Source organism: Scomber scombrus, chromosome 17 (assembly GCF_963691925.1).
Source record: "Scomber scombrus chromosome 17, fScoSco1.1, whole genome shotgun sequence".
Taxonomy (NCBI): Eukaryota; Metazoa; Chordata; class Actinopteri; order Scombriformes; family Scombridae; genus Scomber; species Scomber scombrus.
Window position 1 is genome coordinate 6,734,485 of NC_084986.1, and position 23,943 is coordinate 6,758,427.

The 23,943-nt window shown below is 41.4% G+C and overlaps 2 protein-coding genes across 6 annotated transcripts in view; one reads left to right on the plus strand and one right to left on the minus strand.

The window, feature by feature from the left end:
- LOC133997693 (toll-like receptor 5) overlaps positions 1-852 on the plus strand; it is an 85,862-nt gene extending 85,010 nt beyond the window's left edge. For both annotated transcript variants that reach the window (XM_062437384.1, XM_062437383.1), the window contains exon 5: positions 143-852. In XM_062437384.1, the coding sequence (XP_062293368.1) occupies positions 143-379 (237 nt within the window). In that variant the 3' untranslated portion in view covers positions 380-852. The remainder of the gene's footprint in view (positions 1-142) is intronic.
- Positions 853-6,095: 5,243 nt separating this feature from the next.
- disp1 (dispatched homolog 1 (Drosophila)) overlaps positions 6,096-23,943 on the minus strand; it is a 94,994-nt gene continuing 77,146 nt past the window's right edge. For 3 of the 4 annotated variants that reach the window (XM_062437374.1, XM_062437376.1, XM_062437375.1), the window contains 8 exons: positions 15,981-16,010; positions 15,346-15,469; positions 14,633-14,760; positions 12,011-12,105; positions 11,588-11,685; positions 9,235-10,824; positions 8,781-9,044; positions 6,096-8,633 (listed from right to left, as the gene is read on the minus strand). In XM_062437374.1, the coding sequence (XP_062293358.1) occupies positions 6,783-8,633; positions 8,781-9,044; positions 9,235-10,824; positions 11,588-11,685; positions 12,011-12,105; positions 14,633-14,760; positions 15,346-15,469; positions 15,981-16,010 (4,180 nt within the window). In that variant the 3' untranslated portion in view covers positions 6,096-6,782. Of the gene's footprint in view, positions 8,634-8,780; positions 9,045-9,234; positions 10,825-11,587; positions 11,686-12,010; positions 12,106-14,632; positions 14,761-15,345; positions 16,768-23,943 lie in introns of all 4 variants that reach the window. The other variant, XM_062437377.1, reaches the window with a different exon arrangement.

Below are 23,943 nucleotides of genomic sequence, written 5' to 3' on the forward strand. Positions count from 1 at the left end.
AAATTCTACTTATGCTACCTGAAGTTTCAACCCATAGTTTTCTGCTGTTTAATGTCCATCTGTAAAGAATTCAAATAGAAAACACTAGTTCTCGACCATCACTGCTGACCTAAATCTCTATTCTAATGAAATCCAACTGAAGGTGGCTCACTACCAGCTGATGAAATGCAACGCAGTCAGAGCTTTCGTCGAAAGGAGAGACTATCTCATCTGGCCAAACGACCCTCAGGACCTGGAGTGGTTTTATGAGCGTCTCATCTCACAGATACTCAAAAACTCCAAGGTGAAAAAGCCTGCTGAGGACAAACCAGAGCCTGATATCCAACCTCAGAATGAAGACGGGATCCAGCTTGAGAACATCGGGGCAATTGCCATGTGAACTCCTATCGTATATTAAGGAAACCCAACTTAAGCAAAGACAACCTGCTGATACCTAACATCCACTGCAATGAATTGTTACAAGCTATGATCACAAGTAAGCAAGCAAGTTCTCCCTTGAACACCTTTCTGATAAACTAGGTGTTATTGTGTCAATCTTCTGCTGAACAATTCTGTGCTTGTTTCAGTGTGGCACAGTTTTAAATCATTTTGTTTTATATTTTGTCAGTTTTATCGTTTACAGCACTCCATGAACCAATGATATGTACAAACAAATGACTATTTAGTTAAATGCCACTATTATGTTTTAATGTTGCACAAAATCAGTGTAATCTCTCAAATTGATCAAGTATAATAACTCATTTTTGGTTATTATTTGCTGTCCTTGCCAACAATTATTGTTATCTAATAAAGTATTTGTTTGTGGAATTTAAACAAAATTGAAGAGTTTTCATCCAAAAAACCTGTCAGATAAACTGAAAAAACCCCTGAAGATATGATATATTTTAGCAGGAAATCTGTAAATAATATGCCCTTTAAAATGATTAGACATGTGTTATAAAATCTTTGGGAAAATCTAATCAGATATAACCGAATATCCTTATCCTCAAGCACCAGGTGCCTAATCAAGGAAAAAGTCTAATTTTTGTATGAATCTTTACTGTTTTTCACCACTAGATGGCGAGTGTTAGCTGTTTCTCTACCGTCTCTTCATGCTTGTCTCCAGTGATCAGTGAAAACCCAAAGTGTTAATTAGTGAGATTTTAGTGATCACCACATCATCATAATTGCGCTGTGTGTGTCACATAATGACACTGTTTCAAATTAACAACGACTGCAAATGAAATCATCTCTCTCTCTAAGCACATGGCTTTGTTGGACTGTAAGATTAGAGTGAATCTGAGGTCACCCGGTTTCCTTTAATTTGAGCTGTGTGTCTGAAAACAGGAAGCCACTGGGCAGAGGAAAGCTTCCGTCCTGTTGGCCCCGGTCGCCTGCATCCTCCCAGCCTTTATGAGCCAGCTGCTCCGAACATTACAGCCTGTCCGTTACAGCTCGAGTCCTGCTGCTTATACACTGTGGACAGTCCATTAATCTGAACACAGCGCTGCATCTGTCCGGCTGCCTTTTATTATTCAGTTTATATTTTTTGAGGTTTTAACCAGTGTTAGTTGAAAATGTTATTAATGCCCCTAAAATGAAGAGAATTATGGAAGTTCATCTGAAGGCACAAAAACCTTTTGCTGGTTTTTAAGTGTATCACTCTGGTTTGTGTTTTTCTGTTTTTGATTGACAGTGAGGGTAGATCAACATGGAGCCCCCAAAACTGGAGATAAGTTTAGATTAGATTAGTCAATTCAAATATATAATAACCTTTTAGTTGAATTGTTTTCTTAAGTTAAAAGAAACAGTTTTCTTTTCCCCTTTAATTATTATATCAATTTTCACGGGGGCCTGTGGATCAGGAGGTTGAGCAAGTTGTCCATTGATTACAGGGTTGATTGTTTGATCCCTGGCTCATCCTGCACACATGTCAAAGTGTCTTCAGGCAAGACTGATGATCAGGCCAGCGCCTCTGCAAGGCAGCTATGCCACTATTAGTGCGAGAGGGTGTGTGTGTGTGTGTGTGTGAAATATGGTGGCTGTGATGTGTAAAACACAAGAACACTGGAAAAAACACACAGCAACAAAAACAATGTACACTTGTACAATGTTGAATTTGGCACCTCAGGGCCTCTGTAGTCAAAGGATGAACGAGAGGGAAGCTGTAAAATGTTTAGTCTGCTGTGGGAGAAAAGAGCTCCAGGCGGTTCTTCGGTTAGTACTCCTAAAGGGAGTCTTTGCCGCTTAAGCAAGGACTCACATTTTAATGATTGTTTAAAATGCCAACAAGATATCTTTGTTTTGCCTTCACTGAAATATTTAGATTTTATTCATTCACTCATTTTTTTCTTGGCCATTTGGTTTTGTTCATCTTCTTTAGAGTTGATACACACACACACACGTATATATATGTATTTCGGTTGGGTTTTTTTGTCGAGCCAAGTCACTTCTTTTGGGCTTGTTACTGTCATAACATCTGTTAACACTGGCTCTAACCATTAAGGAACCACCGGGGGGGGGGGCCTCATTTTATTTTTTTCAACCTTTGTTAATTTATTTATTTATTTTTGTCCTTTTGACCTCTCCCCTTTCAAGCACGTAGGACAACCAATGGTGTCCACAAAACTCACAAAAAACACAGAAGGTCCTCTCTAGAGTCAGTGTTTGGTTTGTCTGTCTACTGTAGAAAACATGGCGGTGCAACATGGCGACCTCTGTGGAAGAAAACCTGCCCCTAACGAGATATAAAGGTAATGGAAACAAATTGATTTTGAATATTATATTTAATTTGTGCCGAGTGCATTCTACTAGATGCCATAACATTCTACAGACTGCACCTTTAACTACACACACACCTTGCTCAAATAGTGGCCCTGGAAAAAGTAGAACAATGACCAAGTGAAAGATTAATAGAGGAGAACTAATTATTTTATCAGCTGACTGGGAATAAATGTTATGATCTGTACATTAATACATCGTCTGTCTTTAGACCCTCGATTTTAATAAGCTCAATAAAAAACCTTTATTGGGGAAAACTAAAGTAACCAATGAATCAAGGAAATGATCAACAGACCAATCACTAATGAATATGCTAAGTAATTTATTCATTTATTGACCCCTTCAGTTATATTTTTGACCTTGTCTGATAACCTTTTTCTACATTTTGTCTGGGCTCCATAGATAAAATGATTAATGTTGAAAAATTCATTCAGGTCTTCCACTGATCAAACAAGCAGGAAAACTTATTTCATTTCTATAAATCTGGCCCGGTCCAGCATCTCCACCAAAATCTAATTTGAAAAGTGGAAGCAAATGTTTACCTTGTAAACAAGCTCTCCAGCTCTGCGGCCTCTTCACAGTTATTTAAGGCTTGTGGAATATATACTTAGAACAGACACACATGCTTCTGAGATTCTCGCTCGCAGGGAAATGTAATAAACCCAGCCCCATGGCCATAGCTAATATTTGACCTCTGTTTAAGCAAATATAATTACAGGGATGCTCACGCAAGCCTGAGGAGGGATCCTCTGATGCAAGTGGGCTCATCTTCACTGCAGCGATTGAGCAGAGGAGGAGAATAAAGGCAGCCATGGGGAATCTGAGGCAGAGGGGAACACAAACTGATCTCTATGATCCAAAATAAGATCTTTCCTTCAACAGACACGTCAAACGAGCCCAGTGTGGGTGGTTTGCTTATGTAATGTGTTTTTATAGGGATGGTTTGTTTGTGGAAGTTTGTTTTGGGGTTTAAGGGGTGTGACAGGGATGAGAGGAAAGAACCAGAATTACACAACTAATGCATAGTGGTACTTTTCCTCCCTAAGGTCACTTGACATTTAAAAGGCATCCCTGAGCTAAAGTTAAAGTGTTTTCAAGCTAGAGGGAGGCATTTCTGAATCATCCATTCATGTTCCGGCTGCTTTTTTCTGAGGCAGGGTTGTGGTGGAAACTAGCATTTTGCATTGAAACTAATGCCTTGTGATGAGTTAATCATGTTTCCACAGAGGGCACCCCCTTTTTGCAACCACAACGTGCGAAGTGTCTGGAAAGCTAAATAAAATGTCAAAACAGCCCTTGAAGACAGTGTAAAGAGGATTGGCTCTGAAATCCCACATCAAAAGAGAAGCTAGAGAAATTGGGAGCTCTGAAGTTACTGGCTGCTTGATTTTAAACTAAAGCACGGACTACAACTCACACAGACTACTAACGCAAATTCCCCCTCTCTCCAAACACAGCCCATAACCCACTGTGAAGACACTGAGAGCAAATCAGCCTTCACATTCCTCACTGGAGGGAAGATGGGGAGCGCAAAAACGATCAGAGAGGACGACTTCTTGTTTTCCCCACTGACCTCCGAGGAAACAGGTGTTTTCTGCACTTGGTAGGAATGGATTTAGTAGTGAGTAACGAGAAAGGGAGAGAGGGTAAAGGAAGATGGAAAAGGAGAGATATTATGTCTATGTCCGTCACCTGTTTAGACAGGCAACTCAGATCAGGCACTGTTTTAAATTATAGCTCTGAAATGTGCACTTATTTTAGCCGGTCTCTTTAGATGTGTTTTTGTGAAAAAAGCAGGAAAGAAAAGACTCATCAGCAACGAGTTATAGAGAAACTTTCTCCATCTCAACTAGAAGACTGGTCACACTTGACAACATTTGAATCAATGAAATCTGCCTTTTGGCCACTTGGGGGCAGCATAACCGAGCTGTGAACACAAATTGACATATTATTACGCTTTAAACATATTAGCAAACAGACTGAGGACAATCTCACCACAAGTTTCGTTGTTAAAACTGTGTGGAAACAACCAATTTCAAGGCTTTAAGGTGGCTTTTAGGCTTATTACGGAGAATTGGGGGGAGAGCATAATTTCTAGTAAGGAGTGTCCTTGATAAAATATAAGGGGCGTAGGTTTGTTAGCGTCCTTTCAAGCAACTACCATGCATTTAGAAATCCCCAGACTTCAGTAGGCAGAGAGCTCAGATTGTCCGTTATCACAAGACTAGCAAACAGTTGCCTATTTTCACATATGGAGCAACAATGGAGTAGTGTTTTCTAGTCACCTGATGGATGCAAGTCCCATTATCCACTCTTCTTTAAGTGGTTTTCGATCTCCTTCACTTACTCCAGAAGGTAATATGTGCTCCACTTTTTTCTCTAGCTTAGCTGCTTACTTTGTATGCTGTTTGATGCTGGGCAGCTAATGTACAATTTGGGTTTATTTTAAGCGTTCTTTGCTGAAAACAGCTGTCAGAATGATGCACTAAAACAGTTGCAGGCCAGAAAAAAAAAGAGCTGAAAGACGATATAAAGCTCCATAAAGCTTGAGAGGAACTGCACAGTCTGGTGATATGTCTTTGTAGGTTTGTCATTTCAAGGGATCCCTACATAAAGAACATGTAGTCATCTGATCCATTGTTATTGTAAAAAAAATTGCTTGTAGCTGCTTTAACTTTGAGTTTAAAAAGCCTCCTTTAATATTCTGTTGATAATTTGTAGAAAACTAAACCACAGTTATAAACAGGTGGAAACAGAGAGACAGCAATGAGCAGTTTTTGTTCCAGTGTCGCCCTGGAAATATTACAAAAGAGTTATTCAAAAATATAAATCTTATATAACAAAACCCCTGCTAATGGCGACTGGGTTGCTTTCTTAGTCGTTGTGCCAAGGTGTTGTCTCCCTATAATTAAAGCTGTCTGCCTCAGCAGGTCTAAAAGTTGAGAGCGCTTCTTTCAGTAGTTGATGTAATGCGTGTAATGAGCCACACAACACATAAGCTTTCTTTACAGACTCATTTACCAGATAACTGAAATTATTTTAAGGTTATCTTTTTTATGTTATTTCCAAATCCATATACAAACGTTCCAGTTGGTGAGTAGAAACGCTGCTGATGGACTTGTGAAGATGAGATCTGTATCACACAGCTAGTAATGAAATCTGATTATTAATCTTGTGTGAATCAAGTGTACGTGAGCCCAAACACCAGTCAGCCCAGCCCAGTTCAAATCCAGGCAATGACTGCAGGCCAGATGTAACAGATAGCAGTGAAGGCGCCAGCAGTTATGAGACAATGAAACAGGTGTAAAGTGTTATGATTAAAGATATACCCTTTGTTGGCTGGAGCCACGTTTCATTTTATGGTTGGAGTATGTGTGTGAATGCACAAGATGAGAAGAGCAGGCATTAGCAGACAGCAGGACAATAGTGATTTAAAAAAAAAAAAAAAAAAAAAGACATTTTAATCATACAGTACATCTTTTATCTGAGGCGTGTGGCGACTTGAGCAGAAAAGCACACTGAGAATTTAACACAAGCTCCCACAAATACAAAAAAGTGTCAGGCAACGATTTTTAACAGCTTGTAAAATGTGGCACATTTTTGTTATGGTTCATGTGATCATATCTGATGACACATATTGATAATTACACACAATATCACATCACAGATACTGTACGATTTCCTGCCTGTGCAAATGGCTGCTGTATGAGTACATTTAATATTTAGTTAGCAACACTTGAGGGTTTTTTTTGTGAATATCCCAATGATGATAGCTCTAACAATAGTGTGTTTCACTGATCAAACACTTAATCTGGAACGTGAAGAAGTGGTGAGTACAAAACAAAAACATGTAAACAGAACATATTTAGTGGGTGCTGTTTTATGAAACACACTGAGGCACTTGGTCAACAAACACATCCCAAACCTTGTTTGATTGCACAGAGAAGTTATATTGTCATTCCTTTTTTTGGACATTTGCAATTTGTTCAGGCCCGAGTTTCTTTTAAAACTAAAATATGTTGTCAACATAAGCTTTCAGAAGAGGGATTAGTGTTTATTGCAATAGGAGGCACGGCGGTTTCAGTTTTTGGCACGTTAAACTCTGAAGCTGAATTGCACTTCACTTTCAACGTCCTGTTAAAACAGTAGAGCTTCTTTGGAGAGGCGGAGGATGCCCGCTCTCTTTTAGAGTCCCGCTTGCACTTTTTGACATTTTTCTCCCGTGTGACGGGAATACTTTCGAGCTTCTCCTGGTTGCCAGGGATTTTACAACAAGCATCCGTTTGCGTTGTTGTTTCTGTGGTTGAGGTGGACACATGGTTATCACCACAACAATGGTCGCTGTCCCTTGCCTTCTGTCTTTCATGACTGGTTGTGTGTGGCGAGCCAAGAGAGGAGGAGGAGGGGGAGGAGCACTGAGTGTGAGATTGTGTCAAGGCTGGGTTGCTGATATTTTGGCTACTGACAGGGCTTGACGGACTTATTTCTGGGACTTGATTAACCTCTTGTCCAGCAGATACAGAGCCAGTGACGGGACCAGGAGCTGGGCCTGCATCCTGGTTTGGAGTTGGGGCTGTGCATCTCTGTTCTCTGGCTGAACCTGCCTGCAGGCTTGCAGTGGGGACACAGTACTTCCTGAGATGGCAGCTATGGACGGGTCCTTGCCTTGGGGCCATTACTCTTCCCTGGGAGCAGTGGTGGAAATGGGTGGGGGTGCAGTGGACGTAGTGCATACGGCACTCCATGTGTGCGTAGACGGGGTCAAGGTTTGTAGGTAACAGGCCTGCATTTTGTTTGCTCGGGTTGTTTCCTGAGAGGGGGAAGAGCTGAGGGGTGGGGGGGCAGGAAGGTGAATCCTGGGGAGGCTGAGAACAGGAGTGGGGGGTCCACTGCTGCGGCAGCTGAGGAGGAGGGTCCCCACATGTGCAGTTGGTGTTTTGAGAGTACTGACACCTCGATGGTGTGCTGAGTGTGGCTACAAGCCCGTTTTCAGGACCAGCTCTGACACTCTCAGATTTGCTTTTATAGTGGATGTGTGAGTAAGTGGCAGTGTGGTGGTGAGGGTGGACTCCATTGTAAAGCTGAGCACAAACCTCATCATCCTCTCGAGGTTTATCTTCATTTTTCTGGCTGGATGCCAGTGGCTCTAACTCATAATGCTCCACCTCCCCACCCCTGCTGTCCAGCTGGTACTTCCCCAGGCCAGAGCTCTTCCCTTGAGGTGAGGGGCTTGTGGATGTGACCTCAGAGAAGGCTTGACACTGCAGCTTTTTAGGCAGCGGGATCTGGCCACAGGTGCCCTGAGGTCCCAGGCAGCGGCACATGCACTGAAAGAAGAAGGTGGCAAAAGCCCAACTAATGCACATGATCAGCATCATGAAAGTGCCCAGCTGGGTGTAGGCTAATACGGTCGAGGGCATCATCATGGCCCCGGCAACAAAGGTGGTCAGTGCTGCCATGGCGATTGCAGAGCCCATGCGGCTGAGGGAGAAAATCACCTTTCCCTCGCGGTCGGGCTCTGGAGCGAGCCGGTATGCCACTCCGTAGTGGACGGCGAAGTCCACCGACAGCCCCACCGCAACAGAAATGGTGACGGACTCCAAGACATTCAGCTCCCAGCCCAGAAGCACCAGAGAGCCAACGGTGACAAATATGGTGCCGGCAATGGACAGAATGGCGTACAGACTGATGATCACATTCCAGGTGGTCAGGAGCATGACGCTGAAAGCCACAGCTACTGACAGCGCCATGGCAACCAGCGTGCCGTCTGACAGACTGTCTTGGAGATCATAAAACTCCAAGTTGCTGACGAACCAGCCGTGGCTGAGGCCTACTGGGGCGTGGCGCAGCTCCTCTGCGATCCAGGTGTCCACCTTAAACAGAAATACAGTAACAATCAGAAATGCTTCCCTTATTAAACAATTGTAGAACAGATTATATCTTAATGATTAATGATGACACAAAGCCACAAATAATGTCAAACAGGAAGATGTCAAAGTGCTAAATATTACAACCCCTACCTCACGGTAGAACTGGTGCATCTTCTCATAGGCCAGTGTGAAGAGGTAGGTACTCTGGAACTCTAAAACTATGGCCCTGATGGTGTCGTTGATGTCAAATCGAGGCCCTGGGGTCTTGCTGTCCAGATGGTAGTTAGTGCTCCGATCCAGCTCCATGATGGCTCTTTTGATGCACAACTCAAAGACCTCCTGCTTGTAGGGGAAGGTGGACTGACTGCAACAGGGGTAGACAGACGCCTCTTCACAGTCCTGGTTCTCCATCCACTGTTAAAATCAGGGAAGTTAGATAATAGACCAGAGTGTAAATTTAATGTTTCCATTAAGCAACATTTGATTTTTCTAATCTTCCTTTTTTACATTTCTACTATAAAACACATCAATTAAATACATACATATACAGTACTGTATGTGTGTACAGATTACATGTGTACATTTAATTCCCTGCAGTACTGACCTGCTTGAATGTCTCAATAAAGCAGCTGGTGAAGTCCTGCTCCTCTGACTGAAAGACAAAGCTCTGGTTTCTCAGCTTCTGGCAGAAGTTGAGGATCCAGAGCTGAGATGCTGGACTGGCAATGTTGAAGCTGCTATCCACCATCAGCTTTCCCTTATTTTTGGGATTGAGGGGATCACCGTTATCCAGAGGGGTCACACCCCAGATGATGGTGATTGGCATGTGGAGGTCCTCGCCGTGATGAACCCTCTCAAACATGAAAAGCTTCTTGTACTCTGCGTCATAGCGCTCAAAAGGGTGCGAGGAACGGAACACCTGGAACTCTGCCAGCTCCAGAGATGGGAGCTTCATCTTCGGGTTGACACAAACCACATACGCCCCTCCGACTGTAATTGCGAGGAACCAGAATAGCCAGAGGTAGCGCAGCTTGATGACTATGCAGGGTAGAACCTTCTCGAAGAAGATCCTAGATGCCTCAGAGACAGTAAACAGGCATTTGTTGGCCTTCTGGCACAGGCCTGCCCAGAACGTCCGGGTGCAGATTCCCCTTTGCGGTTGTGGCGGCTTGGAACAGGGGAACATGTTTGGCAGGTAGCGTTCGTGAAGCACCACCACAGCTGGGAGCCATGTCACCATGAGAATATAGTTGACCAAAATGGCAGTACCTGCATAGATGCCAAAACACCGTATAGCAGTGATGTTGCTTACATAGTTGGCGTAAAAAGCTGCAGCCGTAGTGAAGCTGGTGACGAACATAGACAAGGCGGCATGCTGCAAGGTCACACTGACCGTCTCTGACAGCTCTGCATGGGGTTTATCAAACTTGGTGTAGTTCCATACATCGCAAAGTACGAAGGCGTCGTCTGCACCGATGCCTACCAGGATGATGAGGGCTGTGAGGTTCATGAAGGGGAAAAACTCAAAGTCGAAGACCATACGGTACAGAAAGTACGACACGATGAGCGAGCTGATGATGGCTATTATTGTCATTAGAGTGATGAAAACTGATCGCGTGTACACACACATGACCAGCAGGACAATCACTATGGCTATGGCGGGGTACACTGTGTCCGTGAGGAGGTAGTCCTGAAAGAGGTCGTGTTTAATGCCAAATTCGATCCCTGTGACTGTGGTGATGCCGTCTGAGGAGTTCCAGTTCTCAAAATTGTCTAAGTAAATGTTCATCATAGATTCTCCTTTCTCTGTCGGGGAGAAGAGCATGCTGTACTTGAGCACAGGTGGAGGGAAGTCTAGGCTCTTGGGACTGAGGAAGTCCTTGTCAACCAAGAAGTGAAGGATCTGGTACACAGCGTTGTACTTGGTGCACTTCCGGGGTACACTGGCACATTTCATCTGGTCTTTCCGTTTCAGGGCCATATCCCAGCAGTCGGATGCCAGCGTGCCATTGTGGTAGTACTTGGCACACGAGCGTAGGATCTTGAGCGTGTGCGATACATCGCGCTCTGTGATCTTCTGGCAGGATGACCTGTTGGTGAGGACGGCAATGTAGTTACCGAGTGTCCAGCTGGGGCAACAGGAGGCGTCGTTGGTGCGCTGGCAAAGGCTCCAGTAGTCGCGATGGGAACGCACCTGAGGATAGAGACAAATAATAAATACACAAATATAGAGAATGAGAAGAAACCTGAGTAAAACCATGACTAAAGTAATGAAGGCTGCAACTATATTATTACCAGGGTTGGGAAGGTTACTTTGGAAATGTAATAAGTTACAGATGACTAGTTATCCTATTAAAAATGTAATAAGTAATATAACTATTTAAATTACTTAATCAAATTACATTACATTTAATTACTTTTTGATTAATTTTCTAATTTTCTAACAATTCTTCTCAACTGCTAGGGTAAGTGTATCCATTAAGCACCAAAATCTAAGTTCAACTGTTTTTCATGGATACTGACATGATTTATAAGGGAGATCATTTCTTACAAAGCAAGATTTATCTCTCATATGAAAATGTATTCATTAGTTCATGTAGGTTTTGGAATATAGAATAAAGATATTTTATGAAAAAAGTCAAAAGTCTGGCATGGACTTAATTGGTACTCAGACACCATTTAAGATCATGTGTGCTCCAAATAAACCAACGTCATGATTTATTTATAAAATATAAAAGTGATTGATTTCAAAGACATAAAAACAATGAGGAATAAACCTCTTAACAAAAATCTTAAAAAGGTCTGACATTTTCATAAGTAACTGTAATTCAATTACTAATTTTTTTCTCAGTAACGAATTACAGTTTTATTTATTTTGTACTTAAATTATGTTACATGAAACTAGTTACTCCCCAACACTGTCTATGACTGAAGCTTGTACCGTTTCACATTCTTACCCTTGTGTTGTCCAGATTGCACATCGATTTGATGGCCTGAATATTCCACAAGTTTTTCCCCTCAGCTGATGTGAACACCAGTCTAGAATAACTGTCACCTGCAAAAAAACAGAGGTTTACTTGAAGTGGTAAAACAATCTTTTCTGCTTTAATAAAAGTTGGGAAATACAAGACAGATAACAGACAATTCAAAACATCTGGCTGAAACTAAACTTTACTTAGACAATGCACAAGTTATGCTGCTAACCTTCATCCTCATGGGTCAAATGGGGGATTTTTATCAAACCAATAATGTTTTAAGTTACTCATCTTTTTGCGTGGTGGTGCTTGAACTTTTTATGTCCTCTTTTACTCATCATCAGGTCTTATTTAGACAGATTCAACTCTCTCTGTTGTTATTTCTGTATGTTTGAAAAATCTTACCTGGCACATCACAGAAGAACTCTTTACTGAAGTCCCACTCTGCATGCCGTTTATCTCTGTCATAGTGGTCCTCTGGCCACCTGGTCTCTTGGTGACTGCAAAACAGTAGAGAACAATAAACAACTGTCTACATGTCTTATATTTTGTTCAATCAGCCACAACGGCAATGTTATGAAAAAGGGAAAAATTATCTTTTGTTTACTGGCCCATTCAAATAAACAATTGTACCGAACTGTTTCCTGAGACTCGGATACTGCTACCTAATGAGCGACTAATGAAAAGTTGGCAACAAGTCTTTGGGAAGATTGTTGGAACCCATTTTAGACAAATCTTTTATAATTGGTCAAACATAGTTTTTAAAAAGCTTGAGAAGAAAAAATACCTCCTGGAAGAGGAAAAGGGATTATTGCTTTTCCAATCTCTCCAAACCCAGAAAGAACCAAGAAAGACAGTGAGCGAGTTGCATGATTTCAATAAATCACTAAAATGGTGAACAGACATGTTGTTGTGTTTGAGGCTACAAAAGACAGCTTGATTCAAAATTAAGGAAGCAGATCTGAAGCTCAGTGATGAAATAAGCTGCAGTAATTGCGATTCAAGCCTGGAAAGTCTAGTGAAGGGCTCACTGCAGTACTAGGATACTGGTGCCATTATTATAATAATCATAATAGTGGTTCTGATTGAGCAGGGGGATGAGGGGGGGGGGCGACGTGCAGACAAGTCTTTGGAGTGTGTGTGTGTGTGTGTGTGTGTGTATTGTGTGTGGTTGCGATTATGGTTCAGACAGGCCTTCTTTCTGAGTGTATGTTTTTTTGTTTTTTGTTCAATTTTAAGTCGCCACATCCTCTGCTAGAAACAGGAAGGCAAGCGTAATCAGGTGGCTGTCAGAGAGAGCGAAGGGGGTTGACAGACAGACGGGATGAGGCAGGGAAAGCTTGCCGACAGCAGCAGAGGCCTCTCGTAGACCGTGCGCGCATAAGCACACAATTACATCTGCAGACAGACGCGTAGAGCGAGACAGAAAGGGAAGACAAAGACAGCCACACAGAGACAGAGAGAGGAAGATACAGGCTGCAGCTGAAAGGATCCATTTTCTTATCAGCCGAGTTGAGATGCAATTTTTAGAGATCTAACTAAGAGGGGTGTCACCTAACGGCAATGTCAGTGTCATTCATCAGAGTCCTGCATTGATTGATACAAGCAGTGGAAGTGAGCAGAGTGAATGCTACCATAGAGGCAGATACTAAACATGCAAAGGCCTGCTCTTGATTAGGGAACAGACTCCCGCTGACAGGAGACAGAAGATGGCCTTGTGGATGGACAAATCTCTACTTGGCTCCCCTTTTCTTTCAGGAGAGGATTCAGACTTTTCAGCACGTCTGTCAGCAGTGTCCTTCAACTCCTCTGTTTCCCCTCCGTACCCCCCCCAACCCCAACCCCCCCCTCCTCCCCTCTCATCACTACCTCAATATCCACTCTCTCTTGGCTCCCACCCTTTTACAACCCCTCAGTGAAGGCAGCTGAATTTGTACATTTTCACAGACATATCATTCATTTGTCAAAATTGTGGTTTTTGTTTGTTGTTCTGTTAATGTTTAAAAAGGTTTAAGGATAAACTCACAAGCTTTTTGTACTATAAGCAGTAACATTAACTGTCATGTATTTTGAATTGCAATTAATCAACGAAGGTGCAACGTTATTCATATTAGGGGAAATCTCATTCGTCATTTGTGGCTTCAATTAAAAAATAACAGACAGACAAACCAAAACTCTGCTGTCAACATGTACTGTAGCATAATTAATAAGATTATAAACCAGGGGTGTCAAACTCATTTTAGTTAAAGGGCCACATACAACCCAATTTGATCTCAAGTGGGCCGGAAAAGTAAAACCATTGCATAATTACCTATAAATAAAATCAACAATATTAGGACTCAGTCTTTAACAAATTATTTTGCACAGAAGCTGCTGATTGACAACATTTTGCATAATGTTTTAAATATGACCACAATATGTATTCATTGGTTTTTTTTTCTTCAGAGAATTATTGTATTGTGGTCAGGGTGGGAAAACCTCCAAAGTAGCATTTTACATGAAGTAGACTCCTCATTGTTTACCTTGCTCCTGAAACCTGGCATCATACTTTGCAAAGTTATACAGTGGGCAGGCCAAATGACACCCCTGCTGTAAACTATTGTTCTTGAGGGCTGCGCTTTCCTGTTTTTATTTGAGAAATAATGTTATCATTTCTCTCAGAGACTTAAAATGAGACTTTAATAGATTCTTCACTCCTGGGTGCATGATGGGAAGCTTTCCCACACACTTTATCCAAAGATGCTGCGGTATTTTAACCTCATTATGTATGTACAATACAATAAGGCTACTGTGACAGCAAATTTGTCTTGGGCTTACCACCTGTACTGCAGCCATTAAAAATAAATAAAAACAACCATAAAAGCCATAAGCCACAATATACACATGGAGCAATACAAAAGATAATACATAACAAACGAGGCCACAGAATTAAACAACTGCCTGCTAAAATGATTTTAGTGCTTTCAGAAACAATGTTGGGAAGTAAAATGTGCAGATAATGTTAGACGGGGGTGTGTGTGAAGTTACTTTTTGGCCTGCTCGTCAGCATATTTGAAGGGGTAGTTGGCCAGTGTAGCTTTGTAGCCTGTGTTCTTCACCATGTTGTTCCATGTGACCAGCCGTTGGCCAATGGCTGTTCCCCGAGGCTCGAAACCCTTTGAAGAGAAAGAAAGCAACGGTAAGTGAAAGTTATATTAATGGAATGCGAGTTACAGCTTTCAGGATCCAAACTTTTGGTTTAAATGACGCAAATTGACCGTTTCGGTCGTCATATGGCGCCTATCTATGAAACTTGACAGTAACATGCTTACTCACAGAAGAGACGTAATGAATTGTGTTGCAACAGTGCACCGCTCAAGTTTGCTTGTTCCACCCAATATAAGCTAATCAAAGCGTGGCAGGAAGGCAGTCAAACACATGTGCAACTGGATCACTTTCAAAGTGCGCTGGGTTGTCAACATTACTCCGTTCACATAAACAGAACCACACCTACGCAAGATTCCAGGAAATCCACATGGAACGGACACGGTTCTTTAATATTAGTTGACCCTGTGAGACGTCTGCTACTCTTCTCATAAAGCGCAATTTCTTTTTACACAAGTATACGCAAGTTTAAAAAAAAAAAAGAAGCTTTCTAACTCCACAGATGCTGGAATTCAGTTATCTGGGATGAGGGCTTGTTATTTGGATACTTTGTGCTGCAGGAGGGTGAATTAGGAGCATTAGGAGTCTGTACTCACCAACAGAGGATCAGAGAAATCGGGCAGGTCAGGCACCAGGATGCCCACCAGCGCACACACGACAATGAGCACTGTGCACACGCCAAGCACCACCACTGGCCAATCAGCAATCAGCTCGGCATAACTGGGAACAAGGAGACTGAAATTAGTCAATTATACATCAAGATCTGTGAGCTCACTAAGGCTTTCAGTAATGTATCAACCTCTCTCATAAGGTAAAGCTAAGTGAATTACATATTGTAAAGTGTATGGAAAATAAATGATCTTGCCAACTTTATCTTATCATATATGCTCTCCAATTGTGATTTTGCCCCTCAAACTTCTCTAAAAGCCATGAAAAAGCTCTAGTTCTCTTATTAAAACAGGCTCTTGGGTTGAGTTTGAGACAGCAGTGTTACGGGAGAGATGTGGAGATTTCTAGCCGGTGGTTAACAGAGGCCAGGTACAGCTAGAGAGACACAACTCCCATCGATAACTCTCATGACTCACTACTGAGGAATGACGACTCCACGGGAGCAGTGATGGATGGATGACAGAAATAAAGGGAGGTGGAGGTGGAAGAGGAGGAGGAGGAGAGAGAGAGGTTTGCAATCCAGAACATCAACAGAGGAAAAACGGTTTTTGGCAGGACTTACCTTTTAGGGAAACGAAAGGGCCGTGCAGGGCTGAAAAACAAAAAGAAGGAGATAAATCATGTTTACATTTTGAAGTCAAAGCAACATCCAATCGAAAACAGATTTGCTGAGACTTTGGAGCGAGAGTGGACATCTTTTCTTCATGATCTGCCGTCTTTTCTTTTTTTTTTTTTCAGCATGAGCACACACCTTGGGTACTGGACCACTGAAAACATTGAAACTGACATGGCTGTCAGAACCACTTTCCAGTGATCTTAGTGTAATACTCTTTGCTCCTTTTTCAAATCCCTTTCAGATGTTTCAGACAACTATACGGGTGTTTCTAATATACAACGTGCCACACACAGGCAAACTTAGGACGTCAGAAATAAACGTTTACTCTACAGATTGACATGAAACCGAAAATTCCTGCCTGGATCAAAGTGATCCTGAAGGATTCAACTCAAACCAAACCTGAAGGGAGTGAAGCTGACAGTCAGTTTGAACCCAAATAAAGCTTCAAATGCTCATAATAACTGTTAAACAACATCTTTGAATCTGATCCCATGGAGATACACGAAAGAAAGCACTACAAGCTAAGAAAACCCTGGATTATAGCTGTACAATCACATTAACACATCATTTTCTTTTGTATCCTATCACGTAATGAGGCTTCTTGATACTGGGGGATTTCTCTCTCACACACACACAACCACACACACACACACACACACACACACACACAAATACAGAAGCATTTGAAGCCTTCAGCTGCTCAGGATCTATCTGGACTTCTCGTCAGCTCCTCCTGGGAGCGGTTGGGGAGCGTCCGGTATGCCGGCAGAAGCAAACGCCCCGGACAGAGGGGAAGAGAAGGAAGTGGGAGAATCAGATATGGCCACCTGATCACAGCAGGGCTGCAGGAGATAAGTGATATGGGCTAAAGCGGTCAGAAGGAGATGGGAACTTCAGTATGTGGAAAGAATGCAGAGGGAAGAAAGTGACATCTTGTGATGCTTAAAACATCAATTTGGAGAGATTTGGCTAAATAAAGCGTCTCATTACGCACCCTGCAGCTATTTAAAAGCATTTTTAATGGTGGGGGTTTTAATGTTGATGAAATAGAGGGGAGGGAAAAGTAAAGGAGGCTCAGTACTGTGATGTCTTCATTAATAAAAAACCCAAATACTCCCACTCTGAGCGAGCAGATGGGCACCTCCTCATTTTCAGACAAACCACAGACAGAAAAAGATTAATTATCTGCTTTAAAAGCCCAAACTAAAAGCTAAAAAAGGAATTTAAATACATTTCTCAGTGCGTTCTCTGATTATTCACATCACTGCTGTCAAGAAAGTGGCTTTTATTTGCCCCCCGAGTGACACCGAGGAACAGGAAGTCCGAGCTCCGAGGCCGTCGTCTGCTGCAGCCAATCAGGTCATTAGCACACAGGACATTTACGCTGTGATTGAAGCAATCTGGTCGCAGGGGTTCAGAGAGGCGGACGTCGTATTTTTGGCCCATTTTGACGTCAAAGTAAAATCTGCGGAATGTCATAATTAGTGGTAATGGGAAGCACAAATGAACGGGAGCTAGTGGTGAGGGGTTTGACTCCACAGGGGTGAGTTGTAGGAAGGTTGTAAATCCTTTTTTTGACTTTCATTGAAACATTAATATGACAGCCAGGATTCAAATGGCACAGGTTTAGAGCACGGATGCAAACAGGATATTTATTCTGCATGAAAACATGAAAACTCCATAAAAACTTGACATTAGAATCAGTTTTTTTTTGTATTTTAACTTTGGGAGTCTTATTCATGCTCTCTAACATTACATTATTCATCATTATGAAAACAACCGAGCTCTTCCTGAGGTGGACTTTCCCTTCAACTGACAAAGCGACCTTTAACCTGGTTTAAACCAACAATGCCTAATGAAAACCACATTTTTTTTCCTTGCCCTCCTTTGAACTATCAGCCAAGGGAAAAACTCTGTATTGCAAATGTAATTCTTTTCACTGTGCTTGTCTGTCTCTTGGCTCTCCATGTATGGCCTCGAACCGAACTGCAGACCTCAGGATACAGATATGGACCAAAAAAACAGAAGAGCCGACTTATTGGAAATACTTGGAATGGATTCATAAAAGCGCTTTCAGGCGTATCTATTTGTCTACTAAAGGTCTGTTTTGAATTTTTTGGCCTGAAGCAATCCACAATATGAATCCATCTCGACAGTTTGGAAAGATGTGCAGCATACCTGAGCCGGCCATTTGGCATCGAGCTTTAAAAAACGGACGTAGATCGAAAATCCATCGCTAGCAATAATTTATCCCCGTCTCAGAAAATTCAGGTGACATTTTGAAAATGAATGAAGGAGGTAAAGAAACAGCAGGGAAGGGTGGTGGTGGTGGTGAGGCTGGTGATTAGTAACAGGCAGGTAGTGTTGACTGATGATCACAGAGGCTCTAAATTCAGCAGGATGACAACCGGCCGCGTTGGGTTTCCTCCTCGACTCTCTGATCATTTCAACTCATGACTGCTGTTGTGCAAACTTAAAACTCTCTCTCTCCAACTTTATACCTCCTCACTCTCTCTCTTCCTCTCTCTCTCTTTCTTCCTCTGGCTTCTACCACCTCTTTTATTTTCTTTCCCTTGCCCCCCCACCCCACCACAGGCCCTGAGTAACCTTTGACTGTTATTCTATTTACCAGAGGGAGAGTGTTTCTGGATCACTGGGCTAATTAATAAGGTAAACACAGACCGCCAGCCGCTCACTCAGCACTGTGCTGACAGAAGAGAGAAACAGAGAAGCAGTTGGGTGCTGTGTGTGTGTGTGTGTGTGTGTGTGTGTGTGTGTGTGTGTGTGTGTGTGTGTGTGTGTGTGTCTGCCTGCTTAGAAGGTCCAACGCACTGTGCAATTTTGGGCTCTCTCAGATGAAAGTTGACAATTAAAATAGAAATGTGGTAAAAACTTTGGGCGATGATCCAAAACAGTGGTCCTAAATTACACCTTTAGAGACGTATAACAATGATGTAGAGCTTTTTAAGGCCACGGTACGCTTGAAACTAAGGTGTTGTCTTGTTGGTAGTCTGAAATGTTTACACCAATTATGCATTGACTTGACAGCGAGGTGAAAAACTCTCCATCATGCGGAGTAATATAATGTGACAAATTGCACACGTTGTCTCTCCTTAAAGGCATTCATTGGGTTGGATTCAGTTCGAGCTCTAATCCTGCACCTTTTCACCTCCTCACACCTCGACCACTGGATGGGAAAAGAGGGGGCATGATGTCGGATCATCAGTTTCAGAAAGGTACTAAAGTAGTTGATGAGGTGTGAGGGGGGCGGTTTCACATGCTGTTCAACTTTAGTGACTCAAGACAAACTTATCATAATTCTGACAGTGTGAGAAATGTTGTTTTTAAGAAGAAAACCACACAAAAAAGCAGTGATATGCAATAAATCTGCATATGGGAAAAATTATCTATGTGTATATAGTAAACTCTGTGCCTTACTGTATTTATTTTATTCTATTAGTGTTTTTTTTTTACCTAACTTTATATACATTTGAACGTATATGTATAGGTATAAGTGTATGTATGTAGGTATGAGTGTACATATGTGTATTTCTTGTATATTTATTAGTACTTATATGGTTATTTATGTAGTTACACTATTTATTTTTTCCTTGTTGCTGAGATTGTTGGGGGATTGTTATATGTTGTGTTTGTTTTCAACTTAAAAATCAATAAACCGAGCTTGAAAAACGAACTGTGCCTTATTTATACGTTTTTTAAAAAGTCCATCTCACAAAAAAGCAGCTATATGCAATAAATGTAAAAGTATACAAGCCTTATTTGATTGTAAACATGTCCATCTTATTAGGATTTTCTATTCATATCTTTACTGTACAAATTCTACAAGGTTTTATCCATTTTTCAGGGTCAATATTGTGGACGTTATGTAAAATTTCTGAACTTAATTCCTGAAATACGAGATCTGTGATGCGACTGAATGTGACTGTACCTGCCCGTGAATGTACAGGAGTGAGTATGTGTATGTAGGGGTGGGTGAAGGTGAGGGTTCAGAGGCAGTGGGGGTGAGGGTGCGTGTGTGTGTGTGGGGGGGTTAACTGTCAACAGACGGGCGGGTAAATATTTCATGAACAAGGACTTCAAGTCGGAGCAAGAGCAATTAGTGTCAGCCGTCAGCCTGCTCGGCCCGCCTCGCCCTGATTAGTGCCTCGCTGGAACGCTGCACACAATTAGAGGCTCGACCTAGCCATGAAATATACTGAGGCTACCAGCCTGAATGACATCATGAGACTTAGTTAGGCATGGAGAAAAAAACTGTGCACTGTGCCTAATAAGTAGGCTTGTGTGTGTGTTTATTTATACAAAGTCTCTTCTGAATAAAGCATAACACCAAGAGAGGTATTAACAATCCTCAAAGTGAGCGCGTGTGTATACGGTAGGATGACATTAACAAGACTGTAAACATTAAATGGGCATATACTACATAAGTCTCAATGGTTTGTGGAGTAGAAACAGTTCAATAAACAATTGTAATGCTTAAATGAGAACTGTTAAGTCTATATTTGTATGCAGACAATAAAGTCTGAAAAGGGCCTTTTAAGTAGTATAAGATAAGTGAGTTTTGTCAAACAAAGGACTGAAAATGAATTAGCAGAGCAGTGTTTGTGTAAACAAGTCATAAAATCCAGCACAGCAAATAGCTTCACGGTTTTAACTCAACACATAAAGACAAATACCAAACAAGACTGTCAAGAGAAGTGCTATAAAGCAAACACTATACAGAAATGTTTCCAAAATGGTCTCAAATGTGCTTTCTCGCACTGACAAAAGAAATGTAAAGCATCATATTTCAGAGAAAACCCAAATCTAAAAGACTGGCGTTGTATGAAAAGCAGCAATCGGTGTTGATAATAAGTTACAGCGAATCAGCACGCTCGGAGGTACATTAGCTTGAGCGGTAACACAGTGTGATTCACAGGGCATCGTGTTTCTAACGGGCCTCCAATAAACACTGGAATAGGCCTCTGCTTTTTAAACACAGAGTTTAAATTGAGGTCAGCTGGGGACACACTCCTCTCATTATCACACGAGGGAAACAGATCCAGAGACATGGGACACGCTAACAGAAAAGTAAAGCGTCTTAATGCTTTTCTGGATGTTTTCTTACACTTGTGCTTATATCCAAAGTGTCTTTTCTTCATTTATTTAATTTGAGCCATTTCATGTCTATATTGTAAAGTCATAAACCAAAAGCTAGAGAATCCCTCCAGGTAATTGTGATTTTCCGATCGTATTATTTAATGCAAATTAAAGAAATCTTCGTAATATTTGTGAGAGTTGCAGTTTTGCTAAATTCAATGCACCTTTTCAACATGAAATGACCAAATCAACAGACTTTTAAGGCTTTTAATTTGGAAAGACTGGTGGAAGATGGATACCTGCCAGCAAAAATGATGCCATAGACCAAGCAAAACAACTCCTAAATGTCCCTAAATGAGGTTTTCATTCAGTTAGTTAGATGAATTCAAAATGATGTTGTTCAAAGTTCAGACAGTAAAGATGGACATAATCTACCTTCAAACATTTCCAATGGGCATTTTGGAAATGAAACATGTTCATGTGAATGGATTTATTTTAATGGCATTATTGATTTTATTTGGTGCTGATGTTGAGGTGAAAGTTTATTTAATAAAGGCTTATAAATGGAACTCAAATACTGTATTTTCTCTATATTACTTAGAGCTCATGCTTATCATCTTCAGATATAATTCAAAATATGTTTTAAAAGAGCACTTAAATATGATTGGTTCTCTGATATGCAACATACTTTTTTTAAATCAATAAAGTGATTTCATGACTCTTCACTGTTAGTTTTTTTTAAACATTGCATTATTTGCCTTTCCTTGCAGTTTTTTCCCATTTGCCAGAATTTTACTGTCAAAAAACATAAATATTACAAAATGGAATCACAATTTTTGAGAAAAACTGCATAGAGTGGAGGGACTGACTAGATATGTTTTGATAATAGACTGTATGTCTATAGTTTGATATGGAAATCAAAGCAAGTTCATCATTGTTAATCACCTTTATCTATCCAACTACAACTATTTTACCAGTTATTTTAAGGTCTATATTATATTATCTATATTCTGCAGCAGTGAAAATCAATGTATGTTTATGTCTGTACATATGTCTATGTTTGTTTTTTGTGGGGTGGGGGCTGGGACTGCATTCACTGGTGAGTGTGGCCCCCTCTGGCTGCACCTGCCATTCCCCTGAAATTCTCGGAGGTGAAATATGGACGCCCTCAAATTCCAGACATACAGGCAGGATTTCAGCACTGTAGCCAACAGTTACACGCTGTCAGTCAGTGTGATGTCTTTATTGTGGCTGTTCTTCACCTCATCTTCATGACTTTGTGCTTATCAGACCCAAATTGTGCACAGGCAAAGGTTTGGAGAGCAGCTGGTACACAAACCTCCTGATAGAACATGATCATTTTGGATCCTACAGTATGTGGGCTAAAGCTATTAATGTGATTAGAATAGCTTTATATAAAAAAGAAGTGTGGTTGGGAGTGCCAGCCTATGTTCCAGAAATCCTTCTTAACCTGCCGAACGGTTGAGCAAAACTGTAAGCAAGCCAACATAAAGTGGGATTGTGTGGTCTGAGAGAGCAGCAGGCTCTCCGTGAAGACCTCCAGAGGTGGATCCAATGCTTTTCACCTGCTGCTGCACCACAGATCATCAGCTTTCCTCCACAGGCATCTGTATAGCACAGAGCACTGCTTCCTAAAGCACAAGTGCGACAGACGCAAAGACTTGCACCGACATAACGAAACTTGGAAGTTTCTCCTTCACAAGTGAATTCCCCTTTCAAGCCGAGCAAGCACCTTATTAAACAAGATGAGTCACTTAGCTATTTTACACAAAAAAAGGAAGAATCTCTCATGAAAGTGGCAATTTAGCTGCTGATATTTTCTGTTTGCTGATGGTATGTAAGGAATAAATGTTTTCAATACATTAATATAACAAAATGTTATCAAAAAAAAAAAAAAAGAATTAAATGACACATTCAAATTGCATAATATATGTTAACGTACGCCAAATAGAACATTTAACACTGTGCTGCCAATACAAACTACATCTAAATGAAATGTCAGTACGTTAACCTCATTGCTTCACTTGAAACCCAACGTACTGGAGCCAAAATAATAACAACCATCTCCATGATCTAAACCCATCCTCGATCCTCCGCTGCCATCATGATCGAGTAAGTGAGTCTGGTTCTGGGCCACTATTTGTTCTTCTTCTCTCAAGGCCTGATTTTAATGTTTGGTAGGGTTGTTTTTGGAGCAGCTTTGTGATATATGTACACATGGTGTATTTGAGAGTGTCCCCAGCTTCATTCATCAATCGTTATTTAAACAAAGATCAGCTGTATCTCCTGCAGAGGAAAAGGAACAAAGATGATATTAGTCGGTGCTATGATCAAGATGATTTTTAGGAAACCTGGCTCCAGTTTGAGGCCCTTAGGCGAGGAGTCTTAATGATGATGGCTGAGTCAAAACCTGTCCTCCCTGCTGCCTCAAAGAGAGACTGTTTGTGTGTGTTTGTGTGTGTGTGTGTGTTAAGAAGGGAGTGTGTTGGGGGTGGTGGGAAAGGGAATGAGGAGGGGGGGTCTGGAAAATTCCAAATGAAGGTTCACAAAGTGCAGGAGTAGGAAATAAACGCACAGACAGAAATGGTACATAAGAAACGTGCTGTTTTTCTCAACAGGAGGTGTTGCCTCGTTCTGTTAGGGTCAAACAAATGTGAAGTGGGAAAGTGTAAAAAAAAAAAAAAAATTGCATTCATATATATCCCATTAGGAAGGAATCATTAATCATTGCAAATAAAATGCTAACATCTACTAACTTAAATCATGTTACGACAAAAATGAAACCCCTTGC